At 46.0% G+C, this 24927-nt stretch overlaps 1 protein-coding gene across 1 annotated transcript in view; it reads left to right on the plus strand.

The window, feature by feature from the left end:
• The window catches only part of Nulp1 (Nuclear localized protein 1), a 62946-nt gene that overhangs the window by 13041 nt on the left and 24978 nt on the right, over positions 1–24927 (plus strand). Inside the window, exons 4-10 of the mRNA XM_077682014.1 lie at positions 3869–3951; positions 12795–12925; positions 13966–14065; positions 16987–17173; positions 19955–20174; positions 20729–20847; positions 24077–24235. Coding sequence (XP_077538140.1) covers positions 3869–3951; positions 12795–12925; positions 13966–14065; positions 16987–17173; positions 19955–20174; positions 20729–20847; positions 24077–24235 — 999 coding nt within the window. The remainder of the gene's footprint in view (positions 1–3868; positions 3952–12794; positions 12926–13965; positions 14066–16986; positions 17174–19954; positions 20175–20728; positions 20848–24076; positions 24236–24927) is intronic.

Raw genomic sequence — 24927 nt, forward strand, 5'->3', positions numbered from 1 at the left:
TTGCCATGTTATAGGTACAAATGTCACTACCCTTGCTTTTGTTAATCAATGTGAAAGCTCTGCCAATGCGGTTTTATTTTCTGTTCTTGATACTTTCATATTCCTTTGTTTTGCAATAAGTTCTGTTCATTTCTGAGGTTAGTTTACCCGTTTCAATGCTGGGTTCACTTTCCTATTCCTGCATTTAAGTTCCTCCATTTTCTGAGATAAGTTTACCATTTTGTTTTGTAGGTTCCCTTCATCATACCTGCCAACTCTTCCGAATTTTCCATAAAATGTACGAATTTTGACGCGTCTTACGATTTTACGAACCGTGCGTGAAATTTTACGAATTTTCTAAAAAATGGGACCATCTATTAAAATAACACTGTGGTACCTGCGCCGCCACGAGAAAGCAATACGTAGTGTTGTCATCACAATCTGCGAAGCAGCGATTTCTGTCGTCTTCTCGGGGTGGGCTACGCATCCATATCCAGAACTCGCTGCTACCAAGGCAAGCCTGCTTATAGCATATTGTTCACAAGCCGGCTACAACTTCCGTGTTCGTGGCGCTCTTTGTATGACTGCCGCGTCCTGTGTAGTAAGACCCATGGTACGACCGCGGTAGTTGCTTCGCAGTGCAATGGCGGGCTCGAAGCCATGAGGGTACTACCAAGTGTTCTTGAAATCGTACATGTAAGAATTTATTTCCCTGCCAAATGGAGTTGCTGCTGATTACTCTTCAACGCTGACGGTTTCCACGTATGTTTCTGAAAACGTGAGAATGTTTGTCACAAAAAGTTGATCCGTTTAGACTTAAAAATTAAAGGGTACTGCCCCCTACTTTCCCCAGTCCGCAGATATTACGAGTTTCCATGTCACCAGGTTGGCAGGTATGCACTTCATCCTACAGCTACTGTTGATTGTAATTATCATCATTTGGTTGTCGTTGAGTATGTCCACGCTATCGTCACTCTCTCCGGCCTTGAGATAGTGAATTTGTTCCGAAGTGTTTTTCTAAACTTCTGCACCCGGTCTTTTACTGGCTGCGAGTTAGGTTTTCCTCGTTTTGGTATAGCTTCATCCTTTCTCTTTGCTGATCTAGCCTCATTCTGCCCCTCACCATTATGTGATTGCTGCTCTTGACTTGGTCCAGTGTCTCAACATCTTGCATTATACCTGGATTGGCACTTAGCATGAGGTCTATTTGATTTCTTGTTTTTATTTAAGGCTTTTTCATGATCGTTTCCGATTCCTTTGTCTGTGGAAGAATGTATTCGTTATCCTCAGAATCCTCAGGTGTTTTATGTGTGCAAATCCAACCAGAGTGTCACGTTGGCTATTTCGACTGCTTATTGCAAAGTTTCGCCCTGCCCATTGGCCAACATGCTTCTTGCCTACTTTTGCATTGTAATCTGCCATCATGACCATGTGCCGTGTTATTTCCTTGTTCATTGCTGTTTGGACATCCCTGTAGAAGCTGTATGTGGGCTCATCATCATAGCTAGATGTTGGTGCACATGCTTGTGCCATCTTTAACCTGTACCTCTCATTTAGCTTGATCGCAACGGCTTGAACTCTCTCGTTATTGCAGAAGAACTTCTCCACATTCCCTGGTAGATACCAGGGAATCTGGAGCAAGAATTCAACCCCATGGTCCCTCTTTCCTGGAGTCCCTCGATAGCATACAGTATGCTTGCTATTCAATTCCATGAAGTCCTCTTCTGTTCTAAGCTCGCTTAGTCCTATGACGTCCCATTTAAAAGGGCCTTGAAGGGAAAATGAGACTTTATTTATATTGAAAGAGCTAGCCATTAGTAACTCAGTGAACTCGACTCCAGCCCTGAAAGACATTTTCTTAGCCGAAAAAAGGGAAGATGTCAAGAAGTGACACAATGAAGGGAACACTGAAGACAGTTATCAGTGCGTTATGTGCATGTTAGCATTGAAGTTGTGATCAAACGAGCCAGAGGCACCCCAGTAACCACACAGTCAATTTTCTTGGTGGTGGATTTTGTCGGTGGCTGCCAATAGCACAATCAGGATCCCTGGACGTCGTATGGACCCAGTAATGAAGTGACTGGGGAGTCAGCACTGCGTCACCTGTTTTCCTAATATATTGATTAATGTTTTTAGGTTGCGACAAAATTTGTATTATTGTTCTTGGGACAAAGCACCCTTCTTAGGGAACCATACTTGCATTTTGTCTTGGTGGCCCTTCTTAATGCCCGAGGGCTCCTGTGATAGCACAGCTAAGCTGCCCTCACTAGACAGCTTCCTTTCAAGACATTTACTCCTTTGAACATTGCCACGTTGAAATTTCAAAAACAGTCTGTCCAGACCCAGAGATTTTTAGCACCCTTTACTGTATCACTGCCTTGACAGCTGCTATGGTCAGGTGCTGCACAGCTGCTGGGGACTGAGGGCCAAGAGGGCTTGACCATGGTGAAGTTGTGACTTAGTACTACATCAGGGTGGCCAGATCCTGTTGAGATAAAAAAAGTTGTGGGCAAGGAACAGACTTGAAAACCTCGCTACAGGGGCAGTTGGCAGTTTCTGGGAGAGGCCTTTGTCCCGAGTAACTTATCAGTAACTCATCATCGTCAAAGAGTTACTCATTGCATGCCAGCTCATGTAGTCTGTATGCCTAGGGCAAATGACAAGGACAAACAATGAACAATGCACAGTGAAATTTAGTGGCATCATATAAAAGGTACATGATGCTGGGGCCCTGCAGAAAAAGCTGTCTCAAAGGACAGCTTGACACAGCTGCGGGCCTCCATGTGGCACCAGCACAACACAGCGTGCAGCATCCAAGGATGCACCAAGAAGCGTTGTCGGTGTCGAAACAAGTCAAGCAGCTAAAGTGGCAATGGATAATGGTGGCTAACTGGCCCCGAAAGGTGCCAGCCTCTGAATTTGTACGGGGACTCGGTTTGTGTACCATAGCACCAACCATCATTATTTGAAAGAACCCCCATGTACCGCATGGCCCGTAAGGTGTTATGTGGGAGGTTTTTCACCTAAATACATTACTTGCAATTAGCACAGTTACTTTAATTACTTACTTGTGGTTGCTTAATTATTTACCTAATGCAGGTCAGACTTCTGATTAAAAAGTGTAGGGTTTCATGCAGAAAAACTGAAATCGGTTATACTGTTGGACAGAGAAACGTGGCTGCTTGATTGCCATCTATACTTTTTATTCCTCTATTTTTCGTTCCGCGGTGTTTTGCTTCGCATGTTGTGTACATGCAACCTTGACTGGGATATGTACTTAGCCATGGGAAAGGAAAGACCAGGAGGGAGCCACATGCCCCCTCGTAGTCTTGCAGACCCACCTCCATTGAAGTGGCTGCCTCCGCTCTGTCTCTCTCTCTGGAACTGTGCAAGTCAGTCCCGGTTGTTAGTTACGTCAAGGCTCACTCATCGGTTGGCACTGTTTGTGCCGTATCGTATGTGCCGACTGTGCTCGGCTCAGTCTGTTGTCTGTTGCAGCCAGTTGCCTGGGTGTGTGGGTCGTCCTGTGCATAAGTTCTTTGTGATGCTGTGGCAGTTCTGAACACTGCACCTCCTCTGCATGGGTCTAACTGAATTATCTTGCTTACTATGCCCACTTGCTTGTACTGCTGCTGAATTATCTCTGCCGTATTTATTACAGACTCTAGGCGGCTTAGTGCTTTCCACAGCAAGCTTGAAACCTGCAAAATGCGCTAGCATGAACTTGCCGCTATGTGAAATAGGTAATGCAGCCCAATATAACTGGTGTCACAGTCTTTAGAGCATTAGAAACTTAGTTTGAGTGTGTGAGTTGGCTAAATGGCGGGAATCACACATTTCTTAGGGTTGTCCCCTACCTACCACATATGATGTTGTGAACGATGTGCAGAAAAAGACGTGGGAGAGGACGAGTCTACGGCAGGACAGCTGTCTTGGTGCCAGGAAGGAACTGGCAGCATATTGGCAAACCAGGTGAGAGTCTATGTTCAGAACTTTTCACTGTTAGTGTGATAGTGGTAGTGGTTGGTAGGGTAGGAATAAGATGCTGAAAACAACATTTTTTAAAGGGATACTAAAATTTAGGAGCACGTTGGCCTGTACCAGTTGATTAGAGTGTTGTGAATACAAATATACCACTCGCAGTTGCTTAATGCAGAAAATACCAAAAGCATGAAAACACATATCACCACCTCCATTCACTTGCACCCATTCCTTACGATCTGTAACATCGTGAACCTTGAATTGTGAAATGTGGTATTCGAGAAGCTTGCCTAAGCATTTTTGTGAAACAAACACTGTGGCAGCCGGGACATCTAAATGTAAAATATGTGCACGTGTAAAATATGTGCGCGGGAACTTTTGCTGAGGTCATGCTTTTTAAAAGACACAAACCTTAGCTAGCAAACACTGTACAATAAGAATTGATTTTATTGATTGTAGGGTTTTACGTGCCGATGCAACGCAGGCGATGAGGCGCGCCGTTGTGGAGGGCCACAGATTAATCTCGACCACCTGGGGATCTTTAACGTGTGCCGAAATCTCGTACACATGGGCATTTTTGCTTTTCGCCTCCATCAGAAAAGCGGCCGCCGCGGCCGGGAATCAAACCCGCGACCTCATGCTCAGCAGCGCAACGCCTTAGCCACTGAACCACCGCGGCGGGTACTGTAAAATAAGGTGCCCCAGCACAGGCAGTAGGCTTTGCTTTATTTTTGATTCCGTTTAAATGTTTCTTGCATGTAAGCACCATCCAGAGGGGCTTGCGAGTGATTGTGAGAGCCTGCTGTACTTGCACTAGCACATATATATGCAACAGCCAGGAGCAAAATTGGAGCACAATCGGCTTGTGTTTATTAAACAAGTCCATCTGGTCAGGATCGGCCACTCACACAACCTAAGCCCTAACCACATGGACGTGAAATAGTGCCGCGCGAGCGTCGTTCGCCGGCACCGCGCGGACATGCAGGAGAGGGCGAGTAACCGCATGAAGTGGGCGAAGTCACGCGTCAGCCGCTGCGTCGACGTGCGTTGGTGGATACGTTTGTATGAATTCTACCATCATTTTAAAGTTATTTTTGACCACCTATGAGCAGGTATTTTCGATTGCTTAAATGCATTAATCAGGAACCTAGATTTAATACACTTGCCTTACTTTATTCATTGCTACGAATGCTTGCGGGCCAATTTTGAAATCCTGCAAAATGTATTTCAAGTTATCACCATCAAATCTGAACAAAATAAGGAAGCTTCATGAACAAAAGTGCACTTCGAACAGTTTATTTCCTTGCAACTTGGTGCCCTACCTTGATGTTGTGTACGGATTGCTTCATAAGCATAAGCAAAACAAATTTCAGTGCTGCCTTGATGCTGAGGTTACCATCGAACGTCATTTGTAGGTTAAAAGGCAAAGTACTCTGGCACCCTTTGTTTACCCTGTAAAAAAAGCTGATCAAACCCTAAAAAAAAAAAAAAAAAAAAACACACACACACAAACAGTGAGGGTTTGCCAAGATTCGAACCATGGACTTTCAAAACAGAAGCCGAACTCTCAACCTCTCGACCACGCCAGGGGAAGTGGCGGAGGCCCAGAATTCGGTGTACTGAGCTAGGCTGCCAACGAATATTGTTGGTTGTGTTTTGTTTTGGCCGTGTTTAAGAAATTTGGGCAGTGATAACGCTTGTTTCTTACGCACCGATCTCGGAGGTTGGGCCAATTATGCTATTACTACAAGTGATGTAACCAAAGCTCCTTTATTTGGGTCAAGAAAAGCAATTGCGCATCCCCGGTCTCCCCTACGCAAGCTACAGCAGCCGCGAATGGAATGGAATGCGCCGCTAGAATTCTGGCGTTGATAACGCTTGCTCATCACGCACTGATCTTGCAGACAAGCACCTTCATGTTGCCAGAGATTCCGTATTTAACTGACAAAAAGCTATCGCAGATCCCCGATCTCCCCCGATGAAAGCCAAACAAGCCACGAATGAAGGAGCGGTTTAGAATAGAAGTAGCTTGCAATTTGTCTCAAGGCAGCCAATTACCGCAGGTTAAAAAGAAATTGATTATTTTCTGCTGAAAGGAATGACCCCAAAGCACAAGACGGACAGGAAACCCGGATGCTGCCACCCGCTTTCCGATGCTGTCTCGCGCTGCGTCGATGCTGATATCTGGCGAGCATAGACATTGGCGGTGCTTGCGCGTCAGCTCGCGTCACCATGCATTTTTGGCGACGCGCGCTGACACGCATCGACGCGTGAAAACATGGAAAGTACGCTGCATGTGGTTGAGTTTTCAGGCTTCTAGAATCACAAGTTGAGAGGAGGCAAGTAGGGGGAGATGACTACTTGCTATTACAACTGAGCACCACTACCAGGATAATTTGAGGATGACTATGATTTATGACCTCATCATCGTTATCTTCATCCTGGTGATGTGATTGCACTTGCAGTGCGTGCTGTCAACGAGCGCGTCTGGCCAAGCCTTGATGTCAGATTCCTCGATACAACTACAGCACCAGTTTTTACAGCACTGCGGAATTGATTGTGCAGTAGTCGAGTGCAATTTGTTGACAGCTATGATGAATGGTTTTATTATTTGAGCATTGTCTACCCTTTGTATCTGGTTTCAACACAGCTGCAGTACTAGTTTTGATAGCATTGTGGGACTGGGTTGTTGTTGAGGTCGGGGGCTGGGGTTGGGGGTCTAAAGATGTCAAAGAATTTGCTGGGGTCTAGGCGCGGGCCGCTTTCGCACCGAAGTAAAAAACAACAAAAAACAAAACAAAACCACACTTGATATGGACATGTATGTACATATTCAGCTTTACCCTGTACTTGGTCAGAAATTCGTCTTAATCGTAGCACAGAAAAGCCTGAGGAAAAGAAAAAAAGAGTGCCATGGCAACTGCTTTTTCTTTTGTTGTTTTTAATGTTGGTTTTTGCCTGACAAGCAGCCCAGTTTTGTCACTCTTCTTTCTGTCTACCCATATTGTGGCACATATTTTAGCTGTAGCCTCGTCTCGGTGCTCACTTGCAAGGTGTGCCTCAGATTCACGATTTTCTGGATTCGCAACAGCTGTTTTAAGAGCTGTGTAGGCAGTGACAATATTATCAAGTAAATGTCCTCTCTGGCTGTCAGCTGAGCAAGGGACAAGAGGGAATCTAATTAGTTTTTACCTCTGTGCCTCAAAGTATAAATTTAACTTTCAGTGTATTTTAGTTGTAAAGGCAATTTACGAGTTGCAAGCTTGCGGTAATGAACTAAGCCATTCGGTATGTGATTGCCATTCTTGGAGATTGAAGGCAGAGGGGCCTTTTCTTTTTTACTCTGTTAGTACAAATGGGGCAGTATCTTTGTTTTCCAGCAAAAGTAGTAGCTTGGACTCACTGTTAAGGGGGGACGCGGCTTTCAACTTCGGAAAAATGACCAAAACATCGTTTTTTTGAAACCCACATATTCGGCTTCTATGTTTCCTATTCTATGCGTCTGCAAAGTTTTTAGGCTGAAAAGCGTCGCAAAGTGGCATAAAAAAATACTTTTGTCAGGCGCGGTGACAAACTATCAGCGCAAAGGGCGAAAAAACGGCAATTTTCGGAGCGCTCTATCTCCGCAACGGTGCCACCGGGCGCGGCCATTTTGATATGGTTAGATCGGCCGAGCGATCGTCTTTCCGGTTCCGCTCGTCTCTTTTATCTTCGTTCACTCACAAACGCACAAACGGCAGAAAAGAAACGACGCACAAACGAAGCTAGAAATAGATGCTGAAGCGCTATTGGTCCTCCGGTCGGGGCGCAGAACAACGACCCTCAGGATTGGATGTCACGGGCGCAACGCAAGATGGCGGCCTCCTGAGCTGCGTAGCGAGCGGTTCGAGTTCATTTTCGCCGCTTCGCTCGGCCGAGTTTCTGTTCAATCTATGATATTTAACACGGACGTTATCGCGGTGGGAATGCCGGAGATAACGAGCCAGATTGCGGGAAGCCGTGTGGCTCGAAAGGAGGAGGTCATCGAACGCTTCGTGGTGCGCGTGACTCTACCGTCGCCAGACCCCGGAGGGTGACGCGGTGTGCGCGCTTGCGATAGCGGTTCGTGAAGTGAACTTTTAGTCGGGTTTGCGATGTTTACACGCTTAGTTATTGCTGTGTTTTGATTTGATTGATTGTAGGGTTTTAACGCGCCGACGCAACGCAGGCGATGAGGCGCGCCGTAGTGGAGGGCTCCGGATTAATTTTGACCACCTGGGGATCTTTAACGTGCGCCGAAATCTCGTACACACGGGCGTTTTTGCTTTTCGCCTCCATCAGAAAAGCGGCCGCCGCGGCCGGGAATCGAACCCGCGACCTCGTGCTCGGCAGTGCAACGCCTTAGCCACTGAGCCACCGTGGCGGGTATTGCTGTGTTTTGACTGTGGGCTCGCTAGCCTTGAGAAAGGAACGGTCGACGCGTCAAACGCTGCGGCGCGCACGGCATAGCCGACGCGCATTGGAGCAGCACATGACTGGAAAACCGGTTACGATTGAACGCCAGTAGTTGTAATTAATGCCTGCGACGTTAGATTTAATCTTAAAAGCGACCTGACCAGCCATATCAGGTATAATCAAAGTTCGATATGTCGCGGTAAGCGTGCGCTGCGATGCGCGCGAGCCATATCGCCTTTCTTGCGCAACATTTCCCGTGCACTTGTAATTTTCATGCAAACAGGTTTGAGTTAGTAATATAGGAATAAAAATATGTTCTCTGCATTAAAAATGTACGTTACTGTCGCAGCATTTAACAGTGATTTTTTAGTGAAATTATTGATACCATTGCTTAGGGCATACTGGCTTTGCTGCGAGAAATATTGGATGCCTTGAATGTCAAAAGTAGTAAAAAAATATGCTCTTGCATTGAAGTTGGGAGTTATGCAGAATACTCTACGAAGCTTCAAAGTAGCTCATTTTCATCCTTGTGGTATGCAAACTTTTGGCAATGAACACCTGCACTTATGAGTACTAAGTTGCTGTGCCAGGCAAGATGATGAAACATAAAAAAAAGCCAAAAAAGTTCAAATTTAAGTAAAAAAAATGCTTAACTTGTTGCCATGGTGACAACACTGCAAAAGGAGGCTGTTCAGTGTGATACAGCCAAGCAGCTAACCTACTTTGCATTGAAAGCCCATTGAAACCCATCTCCCCCTTCGTTTGGTCTGCAAAGTGGGGTATGTACTTTTCACAGAGGAGCTGAAAATGATGTTTTCTGGAAAGAGAAAGGCTGTAAAAGGCACTCCAATTTCAAGGCAAGGCATTCCAGAAGCCCCATGTTCAAAAGGACATGAAAGGCTACAACCGTGACGACTTTTGATAAGTGAAACTTATGTTGCAACTTCGGAAGCCGTTTTCTCAAAACAGTTTTTTTTGCCACCTGTGTCGCTTGTACCAGGGATTTCTTTGTGACCGCTGGGTCTAATTTGATTCCGTTTCGTGCATTACATTCCTTGATGAACAGTTCAGGTCGTGACACTCTTGGTTTTCCAGATTTGTTTTTTTTAAATTTTTTTATTCAAATAATCGTTCACAGTCAACATGCCTATTGCACATTAACCTTTAGAAAAATGAAAACTAAAAAACATTGTGTTGTAAAAAAAAAATTCTAAAACTGTCACGACCTCGTCCATTCATTTGGGAATGCAAAGCACTTCGAACAAGTTTTCTATCCTGTTTTATAAGCCGCTCAAGCTCGGTACAAGCGGAACAGAAAGAAAATTTGATACATAAAAAAGTTTTCAAAATATTAATTTAAAATTTTTATGGCGTTATCACGGAAGCATTTCCAGTTGCTGTGCCAATTTTCATCAAAATCCACAAAGAAATAAAAAAGTTGATTTTGAAAGCCACGTCCCCCCTTAAAGGGACACGAAGTGAATTTGTCAAGCTCCCGTTTTTGCTTGCACTGCGTAGACTGGCTCAAATGAACACACTTCTCATCGTTTATCCAGGCGATAAGGCAGTATTTATTTTATGAAGCCTGAAAGAAGGAAAACTACCATGCACGGTTTGCGGCGGCTGCAATAACTAACCACAGTGACGTCAGGTAAAGGTGCTACGTGATTGAACGATGTCTAAGATTAGCATTCAAACAAGTTTCGGTTTCGGTTTTGTGAAACAACATGCTTGGCATCTGACATTATCATTGGATGGGCATTCTCGATATCTCAATAATCGCCATACCGCGCTTCTGTCATGTTGTCGGCTGTAAAATGCCTCAGATAAGCCTACGCAGTGGATGAACGCCCTCCACGTCACCGCAGACGCTCAAATGCCATGCGCTTTTCTCCCACCTTTGGAGCTTGCCTCACTCATGCCTGTATCGTAAAAAGCGTGTTCGCACCAGGCCAAAGGTCTGCTGATTCTGGCCAGTGCCCACTACCCGGAAGCAGTCGGTACTTATGGCAACAGGACACCAACGAGAACTCGCTAGTGCGTCAGTGTCAGTCTGCACGCATTCTGCAAACTCGCTCGTAGAGCAATGAACGTTACGGCACAAAATCATCGACCGAAGACGAAAAAAACCAACCCACAAAAAAAAAAAAAGATATACCCTCGGGGATTTGAACTTGCGACTTGCAAAACAAAATTCCTAGTGCTCCAGTCCACTCAGCCACGAGCCAGCGCTGCCGATGCTGGAAATATGGGTATATAATGTATAACCAGTTTACATTTTTATCTAGTTTTAGCATTTCAAGCAGCTTAGATGACTATTTGTTGTATAGCGCTCGTTCAGTAAGTGTCCCCCAAATTTCCACAATATCTCACGTCTAGCAGTTGCATTTCTTAGACGGAACAGCGTTCGCAGATGTGTGGTCGTGCTGCTGCTGACCGCTGTGCTTGTTCACCCAGCGCAAAAAAGTGCTTCCTGCACCCTAGTTTTTTGCTGTACGGTGAAAGTTTTGGTTGATTTTATTTCCTTAGTACCTATATTAACTTTGCTGACTCTTCTCCCACCTTCAATTGACATTAGATTTTCCTACTAGCGTACCAGTCAGCAAAGCATCGCATGTGCGCTTGTGCAGCACTTGTGTGGAGCGACCTGGACTTGGAGCTTGATACAGTGTACAAACTCACAAACTAAAGAAAGGCACATTCTTCCATTCACGAACCTGTCATGGCTTAGTTTCAACTGAGCGAACGAATTGCGACGACCCGTCGGCGGCCGCTGGACTAAACGCTGGGCCAACTGACTCTGTCAGAAAGTCGGCGAGCCGTGCAGTAGTGCAGTCAAGCCAAGTCATTTTTTTCCTGACGTCACACGAAAACGCCTCAGAAAATGGGCGAGGTTGCAGAGAGGAGGACGGCATTTTCGAATTGATTTTTCTACTAAATAAATTCGCGTAAACGCAGCCAGAGTGGTCGAAACATGGCCTAGGGGCTCCAGGCTACAATTTGCACTAGTAATCCCGCAATGTTTACTAATCACTTCAGTGTCCCTTTAAGGCTTCAAACATTTATACAAAAGAATGCCAACAAAACTTACAAATTTATAAGAGCACAATCCAGATTGTGTTATACGACAAAAAGCAAGCAATTTGGTGCGGGAACAAAATAGCCATTCCACAATGTGGTAACCTTGCAGAATATTACTCTGGGGCAAAGAAAACATTGATTGTGATGGGCAGTATTGCAAGATGGTAGTATATCTGTGTTAGCATTTTATACTGTCTGAAGTCTACAGAGGCTCTAATTTGGCTGTGAAGAGGCTGCTTTCTTGAGAAAACTTTGTTCAGTCTTTTAGAAATTGATGCTACTACGAGGATGTTAAGATGAAAGTGGTAACCTGGAGCCGAAGTTATCATTGTGCCTTGTGCGTCAGAGTGAAATTGTTTGAAGATTTTTTTACCTCATGTTTGGTTAAAGGGTGTCACGCAATTTACACCTTGCACTGGTTTTTGCTCTGGCAAAAAAGGATTTGTGCAGAATCGTGCTGCATTGCTTCGGTTCTGGCACTTGTGGGGACCCTTGTTTCCCTACGCCTCGCCTGCACATGTTTTTGCGAGCTGGGAGCCGCCATTTTGGGCAGCCGGCGCGTCGCATGAGTCGTGACCTCTTTGTGACCCCATGCGACATGCCGAACCAGCTCGCCGCGAGCGTATGCGCGAGGGTGCGGGGGAAGGAGGACCAGCTTGTCGCCTTCCTTCGCGCCACCCTCTCCTCGACCAGGGGAAGACCTCCTCTCCTTTCCCCCCCCCCCCCCCCCCCCCCTTAAGCTGACCTGGGCGATGTGGCGCCGGTATCGGTTGGCTTGGGCAGTGCCTACTCCCAATGCCTTGATCACTGAGAACGAACCCAGTTGGCTCCATGGGGACTCTTCTAAGAGATTCTGTCCTGATCGGTCGCAAGGGATGCCTCCCCCGCTCCCGCCGCCGTGATGACGGATATCGAGGGTCCCGCGGCTTGAGCGAGCAAACGGAGCCACCGTCTCCCCACAAGCGATAGTCTTGTTGTCTGGTATTTGCCCTGTATCTGCCAGGCAATAAAGCCTCACTTCGGATGGCTGGAGTCTGTCTACCGCTTGCGAGTACCCGAACCCGTGTGTGAGTCTTCGGATTCCGCTGGGGCTAATGTACAGCACGTAGCACTTTCTCTAGCGAAGCTAGCCTGAATCCTCTGCTATCCCATATGTTAGCCCACACACTGCATTCTCGTTTTGGTTAGGCATTCTTGGTGTCACAAGCTCTGTGGTCATAATGTCGAAAAGATAAAAGGAACACGAGAGGGGATTTTTTTTTTTTTTGGCCTCAATTCTTCTTCTTTTCCTTTTTTTCCTCCGAATGTCATTTCGCCAGGAATAAGCATGGAGTTAGTGGAGACACGAGGCGACGTGCATTATTTCACATTTGAGCACTCCAAGTCTTATCAAGCCATCCAGTTCCAATTCTTGGATGCTGTGGAGACCTTCAACCCCGACAACATAGTTGTGAGTTCTTTTTTTCTTTTATTTCTTGAGGTGTTCTTGCTACAAGATTCAACATGTGTTGAAACATAGTGATTATGATGATTACATTGACGTATCATCCTCAAAAAGAGTGGTTAAAATTTGAAGTTTGACTCTGAGCATTGCACCAACTGTGTCCCGGAAGCACACCTGTTGGCCTTCCATAAGCCCTGCTAGACCCCACCTGTGTGTCGCACCAGGAGTAGGGTGGCGAAAATGTTACTGCTCATTGCAACAGCAAATTTTTCTCTCATTCTATCACTGAAGCATATGCAGTTTGTTTTACCCAATTGATTATATTTTTGTGGCTAAGGAGCTTTGACTCTAAGCAGTGTACTGCTTTCCCAAGCAGAGGTGTATAAAATGTTCTTGGCATATGCCAGGTAAAAGCAGTGGCACGCAGGGTACGTACTTGTTTTGTTTTGCTTTGCTTTAATGCTATGTGTCATCCTGTTGAAGACAGTCCTCCCAGTATGGGCAAGAACCAGTTGCGTCGAAAGCTGTGTGAGTCAGCATACCTCTTTTGCAGCCGGGGTGTTCCTGGCTAAGTCCCTGCCGACATTCTAACGAGCCTGCCAGCTGTGACGGGGTGCCAAGTGATTTCTGTTTTGATGTAATGTGGTTTTCAGTGAACTGTCCAGCACACTGCTTTGTAAGCCCCATGGCACGACGTCAGTGTTGGCAGGCCTTAGTATTTTCATTCTGCTACTACCTAAAATTATGCTTGCTTATTGTAGTAGTGTGCTTTTTGTCAGCAGTGTGTGTACACATATTTGTGTCTGCTGGTGATGTCACCTATGTGTGTTGGGATGTTTGTTCTCCACCCAGGAGATGACTAAAATTTATGGCAGTTTTGTGACAACCAAATTACCTAGTTTTGAAATTAGTTTCTTCTAGTTTAAGCATCATCCGACTGGTAGTAGTGGTTAGGCTAGGTGACCCAACCCAACCCCTTGTTTTCACTCGGCTTGCTTGCTAGCGTCGAGTGTACTAAGTATTTGTATCTTTGCATTGTTTTTCAGGCACTCCTGAACCAGCACCCATATCATATCGACTCCTTGATCCAGTTCAGCGATGTTTGCAAGATGAGCGAGGACCTTCAGATGGCTGCTGAACTTATAGGTGAGGCATGAGGAATACTAGCATTGACATCGGGCTTTTGAAATGAGTTTGGTAGAAGGAAATTTGCTGTTATTTTTTTGTTGTTGTTGTATAAATGCGCTTGAAGTTTAAACGCTAAGAAGTTTAGACACTGGTGTACAGGTTCATTTGTAATTTTGTGCCAGCCAGCTGAAAAGGGCACATAAGGCTGTATAAATTTTTATTTTTCTTGAAACATCACATCTTTTGTAGCTCTTTCAGCTTTTGTTAATTGTGAAACAGTGCTTTGTTAGGTTAGGTATAGAAATCAGTGGAGCCACCAAGACATACAACCTTGCTCCATTTAAAAGGTTGAAGGTTGCCCCAGTTTTAACAACTGTAATGCGAACTTCAGTTGTAAAGCTACTATTAAAAAAATGCAGTGGAAAAGGGTGCCGGCACTTGTGACAGTGTAAGACTGACTTATCAATCGGCTGATGCCGGCAAAAGCAACACTAATTGTGGTACTAGTTTTGTTAGCTCGGCGTTGGAATTCATCATGGTTAGCGTTTAAAATAATGCTATTTTGGGGCGTTAGAGTGATTAACAAACAGCTACAGAGTGAAAACATGCCAGAAATCAATTCGAATTCAAGGTGAAAAACTGTAGTTGTCGGGAACGCTGCGCCATCTCTGAGTAACTCATAACAGCACTGTGCCTCTGGAAATCTACAGGGTTATGAAGCGGTCACATCCTGTTTTCTCACAGGAGCACTGAGGGTTCTGGTGAGCTCAATTCATCCACTTCTAGTCAGTTTTGTAGCCTGAAGGAAAACGACCGAGTGTCAAGTGTACGCCGACAACCGCTAAGTCATTCGACCTAAGTTGTGAGCTGCTGCTACCTGGCAGAAGGTGTTGAAAATACCTCTGCTTCAGTTCACTCTGGGCCAGCTTACTCTGGCCCAGTTGGCCAGAGTGATGGTTGGCTTCCACATGCAGTTGATTGCGTGAATAATCTCGTGCTCTTGCCACTTGCTATGATATACCTATGTGTATGCTGGCTGTAAGTAGGGATGAGGGCTCTCGCATTCACTTGCATAAATCTTTCGACAGAGCCAGAACATTTCACTGAAATCAAAACTGAAACATGGCCTGCCTGGGTAAGTAGTGAGGCAGCCTCGTTGGTAAGGTCCAAACCTTAAAGGGACCCAGAAAAGCCTTCTGTAAAAGTTACAAAATGCCTGTGTTGTGACGTAGCACCAATATAGCGATGCAATGCCGTTGGAATGATTGATCTACATTCAGTATTAGCTGCGCCAGAAGCAATTAAATGCACCTCTCCCCACTTGCCGATCGACTCCTCCTCCCTCTCTGCCTCCTTCAAAGCAGCTAGCTACATTCCTGCGCCTAGGCTCGCGTCAATCACTGCGGACCCTCCTTTGCCGCCTTGCCTTGGGATCGCGCAGGAAGGAGGAAGAGCAGCCGGAAGCCAATGACAGTGACGCCGCCGGCGGCCGACCTTGCCGGCGATTGGGCGAATCAGGGGGCGCCTTCGCCGTTGCGTCAGCAGCGATCGCCGTTGCGTCACCCGCGGTCGCCGTTGCGTCACCCGCGGTCGGCTCGCTGCGGCGTCGCGCTCATCGGCTGAGAAAGGCGATCTTCAAAAATTGTTTACAAATTATCTGTACAACGTATGGGGCTCACACTTGGCTCAAAAATCCCCCGTTATGTGTTCTACCACCTGAATGCATTTGATTGCCACCTTCACAAAGCTTTTCCGGGTCCCTTTAAGTGTCTGCTCTTAAGGGAAGTTGCTAGGCTGAAGGGTACAGAAACAGAATGGACAACCGAGCTACAGTAGTTGGTAAGTAGTACTCATCTGGGGGTCAAAGTGCTCACAAAACAGAGACAACACGGCAGTCTTTTAGACCAGGGCACAAATTTTGATGAAATTTTCAGGCATGAGTTACCTCATTGCCCTTAGAACACATAAAAAATTAGGTTATTCCAGTCTAATTGTGAATGAAGCTATACACATTACGATATGCAACTGAGTGTGACAGCTGAGGAAAATCATTATACTATTTTATAAGTACAACATATATACCAGGGGCTTAGCCAGAAATATTTTTCGGCAGGTTATACGCCACCGGTAAAAAACAAAAACAAAGAGATATCTGTGCTCCAACAAAATTTTAGTCATTGTTTGACTTTATTAAAGTGACACACTTCTTGTTTTTGTTTTTAGATTATAGTATATTGATTCAGTGTGTAAATAGCATAGGCGAAAGGAAGGGGTGGGTGGGGGGGAAGGAATGCAGCGTTCAGAAAATTTCGGGGGGTGTTCTGACTCCTAAACAACCCCCCTGGCTATGCCCTTGATATATACTTATTCTTTCTTTTCTATGATGCATTCTGATTTAAAGTGTGGGAAAGGGAGCCATCTATGCCTAATTGATGTTTAGTTGCATGTACCATGATGAATGTTGCACAATTTTGAGCTGTTGGCTCCACTCCAGGCAGTTACAGGCCTCGCTTTGCCTCTTTTTCCCCAATCCCAACAGCCACTCCTTCTCTCAAGTGCAGCTCTGCATTTAAAGACAAAGACTGCTAGAGCGGTCATGCTGGGACCAGTCTAGTACTTCCTTTGTAGATCATCCTGAATGAATAAAAGGTTTTAGCCCAACGTATTTCATATTGTAGGAGCTGCTCTAACGCAGTGAATTTTGTAGCCTAGAACAGGTTGATCATAGAAAGAAATTTTAGAGAAAGGGGGCAGTTTGCTGGTTTTTTTGTCTGGATTGGGGAAGCTGGGTCGTCAGTGAAAATGATGTCGCCTGGGATGTTTTGCAACTTTTGTGATGGCGGCTTGTGACACAAAGTTGGCCTGTGCGTCTTTTCGCACAGATGCTTGCAACTAATTGATGTGTGCTCGTATTTAAGAAGCCTTCCACTCGTTTTCAGAGCGGGCGTTGTTCTGCCTGGAGTCATGCTTCCACTCTCTCTTCAATGTCACCCAAGGGAACTGTCGGCTTGACTATCGTCGCAGCGAGAATAGGTCGTTCTTTCTGGCTCTCTTCAAGCACCTCAATTTCGTAGGGCAACGAGGTTGCTCACGGACCGCCCTGGAATTCTGCAAGCTGTTGTTGGGGTGGGTACTTTCCTACCTTTTCTCATCCACCAGCCCAGCTTGTGTGGTGCGCAGTCTTGACCGCGCCTGCCTTATCTGTCCAATGCATATCAATGGGATGGTATAAATGTTGTTGCCTTTCTCCCTTCACTTCTCCTCATGGCTAGTTTGGATGCTACTGCATAGCATGTGTAGAGACAGTGGGGCTAAAGCTAAACTCAGTTTGCTGGATATGAAATGGTTTAGCTGTGTGCATTTGGAAAAAAAAAAATTGATCATGCTCTTTGCCAGTAGCACTGAATGCAGTAGCATGCGTTCGGAGCATGTAGACCCTGCACTTGTGTAGAGGGGAAGGTTGCTACTAGCGGCCTATATACTGGCTTACTTTGCTAGCCACCGTGAATCATCACGAGCTGTTGGTGGGCTCTTTTTTGGGAGTAGGCCTCTTGTGATGCTTTTCAACCATCAGTGTGTTGGGCCAGCTGAACCCATTCTGTGCCTAATAAGGTTTAGGTTTGGGGGAGTTGGTATTCCATACTGAACGCTTGCTTCCATAAAAAGACATGACAACAGCAGGTCAGATACACGATACAATGCGCACGGTACAAAATTATGAAAAAGTTTTGAACAAAGCGATGTTGATGCAGAAACGTTTTAAGGTGAGAAGGATCACACCAAGGGAGAAGTGTTGAAAGAGTTATCATGCAGAAAAATTGCTTTTAACTCTTTTGTTACCGCAGGAAATTGACAAATTAATAGTGGTCTAAGAAAACATTTTTTTCTGCTAGGCATATTGGTTAGGCACTAATTGCAGCGACGTAAAATGTAGATGATTTAACGCCCTTTCCAACAACACTAGTGTTTGAAATGTTTTGATACATCATAGTTGAAAAAAAAAAAAAAGAAAATCAAAATTTTTGTCAAGTTGTCGTAGAAAATGATAAAAAAGGAGTTGTGTATAGCAAACCACCGAAAGTAAAAGAAAAGGAATATATACATTTTGTAGGGAAACATTTTGAATACACATCCTAGAAAAAAATGTTGACTTGCGTGGAACAGTTTGTCAGATATATAAAACAATGCCAGCACGCGTGGTGCTCGTACTATGTGGTGAAGCCCAACCTCCATTTCAAAATGCGCAGTTTTGTGTGATTCCCTGGAAGAACTCTGGTGGTTTGACATTTTCAGAGGCACCAATTTATCCCCACATGACGTAAAACATCTTGTCAATGACTGACTTTGCATTTGCAGCCAGAACAGTATTTGGGACAAGCATGCGATGCGGAAAAATCTGCGTGGAGTTGAAAATGAAACTTTGATTGATGCATGTTGACGTTCACTGTCAGTTATCTCTCAAAACATAAACTTGCGGTTTATAATCATCTTCTGACTCGCTGTTGTAGCCCTGCTTGTAGGAATATGGTGCTATGCGCGAGAATCATGTCCTGCAAGCTCTCACGGAGTAGCTGTTGTACGATGAAAGTTTTCAGCACTACGAGTCTTCTGCTTTGAGCACTGTAGTGGACGCGCATTCCACGGCTCGCTGAAGGTGCCTTTCTCACGCTTGCTCGGGCGGTTCGCGTTACCTGAGCCACCGGATGTATGACGCGTGACTTATCGTGTTGCACGCCATTTCTCTTCGCTTAATAAAGGCACTTGAGTTCCAGCAACCGATCGGTGTGTACGCTTTTATTGTCGCTCGTCAGCCGACGAGACAAGTGCCACCTAACATTTTTGAAAAGAAACAATACCAAACCTCCGTCCGAATAGACAGTTCTACTAGGGAGCAACACTAGACCTTTAGAGATACCCTCATATGGAAACGAAACTGGGTGGCGAACAGCTGGGGTTGTGCAAGGCCGGTTCGAAGCGCTCCCCTTGTCGGAACTGATATCTGGCGACTAGGTGTTATCTTTTGACGTGCATCGGAAATTCTAATTGCGGAAATCGGTTTAGGGTGGAATGAAATCAGAGTGTCATGCTTTTTTTTCAGATTCAGTAGTGGACGCTAAAAGTGCCATGGCAGACGGGCTTGAAGCTGCGTAGTAGCTCCAAATATGAATTTAGCTCAGCAGAAACGAAACCGAAGCTGTTGTAAACTGTTAGCGAGGGGTCGTGTGGGGAGTGGAACTACAACTCAACTTAGAACAATGTGCGGAAAGGCAGTAAAATTGCATAAAATCATCCAATGGCATTGCAAACAGACACTACTTAATATGTTCAGCCAATTTCAGGGATTATTACTGTGAGAGTGCAAGCATTACGACTGAAAGTCACCTTCTGATTCACCATTCGTGCCCTGATAACAAAAACCAAATGCTGATGCAGAGTTATTACGAGCGGCACGCCTTCTTCGTTGGTAGCTGTGACGCGCTATGACAATGTCCTTTTTCCACATCCAGGTGATGCACACTAGTGTTAAAACTCACATTTTTGTTGCAAAAATGAAAACAAAACTGATTTTGAAAGGGCATTTTTTGAGCTAACCCTAAATAGCTTTACTTGTTCCAGAAACGTCTGGAACGCTGTGAAAAGGGGCTCGCAAGGTATCGTTCAAATTGAATGTTTTTGAATAGGCGTGGTATTGAAAGAGTTAATAGGCGCGCGGCAACGAAAGAGTTAATAGAGGAGCAGGATTTTGTGGATGGATAAATGCAAGCCTTGGGAGAAATTTCAGTTAAACCACCAATGGCAGCAGAAATTAGAGTCTCTCTCCCTCCCCCCTCGAATGTGCTGCTGAGCTGCTATTTTGGTCGCTCTGAGTAAGTGTGGACGTGGGTGTGGTCACTGCTGCGACTGCAGGCTGGATCCGGACAACGACCCCCTGTGTGTGACGCTGCTCTTGGACTACTATGCCATCCGTGCGGAGCAGTACCAGTACTTGGTGCGGCTGTATCGCGAGTGGGACGCCGAGCGAAACCTCAACCAGCTGCCCAACTTTGCCTTCTCGGTGCCCCTGGCCCTCTTTCACTTGGCCCAGACGGCCGAAGGCAGTGCCACTGTAGAGGAGGCAGACAGCATGGTGAGGCCCTCTGGGACGATGCTTGTCTTTGCACTGGGATTGTTCCTGCCAGTCTGAAAAAAAAAGGCTTGCCTGAGCAGGATTGCTGTGCATTGCTGTTAAGGTGCCTAGTGACGAGGCAATGCTGCCATTGAAAGTTTTTTTTTTTTTTTTTTTTAATATGGTGATGTTTTTAAAAAAGTGTACGTGACCAGTGCCACAATTTTGTGTCCATTGTTCATTTTTTTCCCTTAATTGATACCCCAGCCCTGTTTTGTTGGTGTGGACAAAAAAAGGGGGGGGGGGGAAGGCAGAGATGAAGAGTTGTTCCTCCCCTGTTTTGCCCCTCGTGCAAGATACCCCTTACTTTGTTTTCAAAAGTCTGGCTAGAGCTAGACTGCTGATGGGAATCACTTCCACTGTGTTTGCGGGGGGGCCTTGTGTCCTTGCTTTCAAACGGGGGGGAGGAGCACTGGGCCACAGGGGGCTACCCTGCTGTGGAGGGCAACACTGCTCACTGGCTTTCCGGAGGTGCAGGCATTGCCACTCTCACTGTTGCAGTAACTTCTGCGCAGCTGCAAGAATCGCTGATCATGTTTCCGGGCCTGCTTATGCCGCTGCTGGACAAGTGCGGTGTGCAGCCGGACAGTCAAGTGGCAAAGCATGCATTTTTCGGCCCTTCGTCACGGGCCCAGTAAGTGTCTCACGTCACTTGCGTGTGTGTTGCTCGTCCAGTCAAAATTTGAACTACCTTGATTCTACGGGTTAGGTTAGTGTGCACAGGGTGGGCCATGGGTTTGAAAGTGTGGAAAAAGCAGAACTCAACATGTTGGCTTTCTATGCAGTAGTTTCTTAATTCGTTCTGCTCTGAATCCTCTCTCCGTCTTCCTTCACATTAGAGTGTAGGGTTTTCAAGTTTTACAGCAATGGCTGCCAGTAGTTAGTTTACAACAGGGGGGCACTGTTTTTTCGATGTGTTGTCATAGGGTGTCTGTGGTAGTGTGTTTTCATGGCTGATATCGCTGAGCATAAATCTGAAAAACACAGTGCTTTTGCCAGTTTGGAGGAAGTTTTGGGGATTGAACCTAGGCCCTTTTGCTTTTGAAGTGCAAGTCATAGGCATCTTCGCTGATAACCAGTTATAGGGACCGGTCACTGCTCAGAGGGCGCGACGAATAAGTACACCCAACGCCGCCCCGCGGAAGCTTGAGCAAACTCTGGGTCGGTGAGAGCCAGACGGCGGCCACGCGTTCATATGTTCTACACCTCTTGGTTGTTTGTTTTTGCAATTCTGCAATTGTTTTGAAAGGTGTCTCGTGCTCGAAAACTGTTCCGACGAATAGTTTCCCCGTGTCTCAAGTGCTTCTGTGTGGTTTCCGGACAATTACGGGGCTGGACTACTACTATATAGTTTCGGCCTCGCGTGCCCAAGAAGGGACAGAAATTGTACGGCCTAATAAAGTGACTCCAGCCTATACAACGGCGCTCCACGACACGGGCGTGTTTGTGTTTTTGTTTTCTCTGTTTGCGCAACCACACTAGAGTTACTTTTTCTCTGGCCCTTCTTCAGCTCGGTCGGTGTTGTCACTGATTAACAATGCATTCTAAACGTTACTTCAGATGACAAAGTAACCAAAACCCAGTTCCACCCAGTGTGAAACCTGCTGATACAGCGGATCGAGCTGGGGGTTCTTAACGAAGAGTACGCTTAGTTTCGGCTTCTTTCTTGTGAGTAATGTTAGAGTCGTTTTAGCGGCTAATTGGATACAATTTTTCAGGCCGGTCAGGATTCTCCAAAAAAGTATTCCCTCCTCCTCCCTTTCCTCTGGTTAAAAAATAATAGTCTCGAATTTCAGAGTACGCAAAACGAATTAAAGGAGTCAAATAACGCATGTGAATGCCACCTTGTGTTTGATATCCTGCCACGCTCTCGCTGGGAATGTGTGGCCGAACTCTGTACACTTCGGGGAACAAAGTAGGGCAGTAGGCGGGATGCGTCTTGACATTGCTTTTGGCGCCACCTGCAAAGTGCTGTGAGCATATTCTTGTGCCGCCTTTTGGCGTCCATTCGGTGCCGTGAATATCGCTGAACAAAACGGTTACTGCTGATAAAACAATAGTGGCGGAAACCTTAATACACCTTGTGTTATGCAAAAACTACGGCATGCGATTCACAAATACCGCAGTCTGCGATGTGCATGAAACACTGAAAGCAAACGTTTTAGTTTTACGGCCCTTCGCGTCTGCACTGCACTTAAACGGTAATAGTACTCACAATTTTACTCCTTCCACTGGCAAAAATGTCATGGCTTTCTTACTTGACTATTCGTACTGCATAAATCCATTTCTTGCTACGCTCCTTCTTTAACGGTTGCCCGGGAAACCTGTACAAAACGATGCCAGGCTGTCCTTCGCGATTGTGGCAGTCCTTCACGCAGCAGTAGTGGCGCTGCCACAAATTCTTTCGGGCAGCATTTTGATCCTTTAGGACACTGCAGCTTGTGGTGTTTCTGAAACTATGTTTCTTAAAAAACTTCAACCACACAGTGTCGAACCGCACGCAGCGCGCGTGTTTTCGCGTTCGCTGAACGGCCGGTCGCTGCATCCACCGACCCAAAGTTGCTCAGCAGCGGCAAGGGGCGGCGCTGTAGTCGCGGGCAAACTTCAGTGTCCGGTGCCTATAATTGCGAGTTTTGTATTCAAATCCTGGGACCTGTTTTAATAGGAGGTACAAAAAAGAAATTCATCCTGGCTTGTAGATTTTACTGCAACTGGAAAAATCAATACTGAAAATACACTCTTTTGTCACTCCAGAACCATGCCAGAACCACGCGACACACAGGACACATATCCACGAGATATGTGTCTTGTGTCTTGGACCAAGCATGGCAACACTGATATTTAACTAGTGATGTATCTGGTAGGTCATCTGTCCCGAGCCGAAACTTTCACGTGCACATATGGCGTGCGCCTAAGCTCGGCATTTTTATTGTTCCCGTTTTGAAAACAAGAGCTTTAGTATGCATCGTGTGAAATATTGTCCTTGGAGAGTCACCATAATACCGTAGCCGTACATCGGCAGTTGTTAGTAAGATTGTATCACCTTCGAGTGACAGCTTTGGAATTTTCTCTTTGCTTTTTTTTGTTTCTTTATCTAGGTGGTGTCTGAATTGCTATCATGTCATCGTAACGACATAAGTAAGGACATGCACTTCTTAAACACAATCTTTGATAACCTTAAATAACTAGCAAAGATAGGGGAGGTGTTGGGAATAGGTTGAAACATGGTGCAGCATTACTTTTTCCTAAAGGCAATGTCATATTTGCAAATGACAATCGATGGACAAACCAGCATCTGTAAGAATGTCCAAAAGAAAAATTGTGTTTGTGTGTGTGTGTGCATGTGTGTGTGTGCGTGCGTGCGTGTGCATGTGTGTGTGTGTGTGTGTGTGAGAGAGAGAGGGAGAGAGAGAGAGAGAGAGAGAGAGAGAGAGAGAGAGAGAGAGAGAGAGAGAGAGAGAGAAAGAGAGAGAGAGAGAGAGAGAGAGAGAGAGAGAGAGAGAGAGAGAGAGAGAGAGAGAGAGAGAGAGAGAGAGAGAGAGAGAGAGAGAGAGAGAGAGAGAGAGAGAGAGAGAGAGAGAGAGAGCATTTGTTTCCTCGAAATGTGTCCAGTCATCTCCGCACAAGCTGGGGTTGTGGCTGAAAAGTGTGTGCAATATTTTCAATATTTCTTTGTCCCCACCACCAATTCCACTTCTGGTGAGTAACGTGGTGCCAGCCTAAATAGTGGAGCACAAAGGAAAGGGGGAAACACGCACGTAGCCTGCTGAAGGTAGCTTAGTGCAGCTACAAGTGGTGCCACCCGCAGCGCCTGGAAGTGTCCTTTGTTTGAGCCCCCATTGGTTGCGTGTGCTGCAATGCAGGCAGCCTGCTGCTCTGGGCCAGCTGCAGTCCCTCTTTGTGGGGCGCAACTTTGTGCTCTGGAAAGCGCCCGAGGTGCTGGCTTGGCTGGAGCGCAACGTGCGGGCTGTCCTGCAGCGCGTGGACCGAGGGGAGCCCCTGGTGGCCTCTGCGGAAGAGAAGTGAGCTCTTCACCGTCTTCACTGCCGCGCCTCTCCCCGTGCAGAGGTGGCTCGCTCAGGAGCATCGCGTTGCTGTCGATGTCATAAAGTGCCGCTTTTAGCAGTGCTGGTTGCTTAATCTCCTCTATTTGAGAGGCAGGAACAAGAAAAAAACGCTATCCAGCTAAAAAAAACACTTGCCTTTAGGTTGGCCTGTACTAGGTATGTTTTCTAGAATTGGTGCCAACAATGTGGTCAAAAAGAAACACCTTGCGTGCATCTCTTGCTTTGAGCTGTAGGAGTTCAGCATGCACAGGCAGGGACTGGCTGCGGCATTTGCAGTAAATTCTGCTAGGTCCTTCTCAATTGCTGGGTAACATCCATTCTCAGGTCCACGGTATGATTTCTGAGAATGTGTGTCTTGAAAGATGTGATCATCGTAGAGTTTCGTGCTACTGTATCATCATCATCATCAACAACAGCCCACTAGGTCCACTGTAGGATGAAGGCCTCTCCCATTGACCTCCAACCGCTCTTTCCTGCGCAGCTCAAGTGCATTCTTTGCGTACAAATTTTCTTATTTTATCTCTTTATCGAGTTATTGGCTGTCCCCTTCTAGATGCATCCCTTGGTATCCGCTCTGTTACCCAGGTTCTCCACCGGTTGTGGACCTACGAAATACAGGGCTCGTACAGGTCCTTGAAAACCTTGAA

This window comes from Haemaphysalis longicornis, unplaced genomic scaffold (assembly GCF_048455015.1).
Source record: "Haemaphysalis longicornis isolate Haplotype H1 unplaced genomic scaffold, Haemaphysalis longicornis Haplotype H1 scaffold_1, whole genome shotgun sequence".
Lineage (NCBI taxonomy): Eukaryota > Metazoa > Arthropoda > Arachnida > Ixodida > Ixodidae > Haemaphysalis > Haemaphysalis longicornis.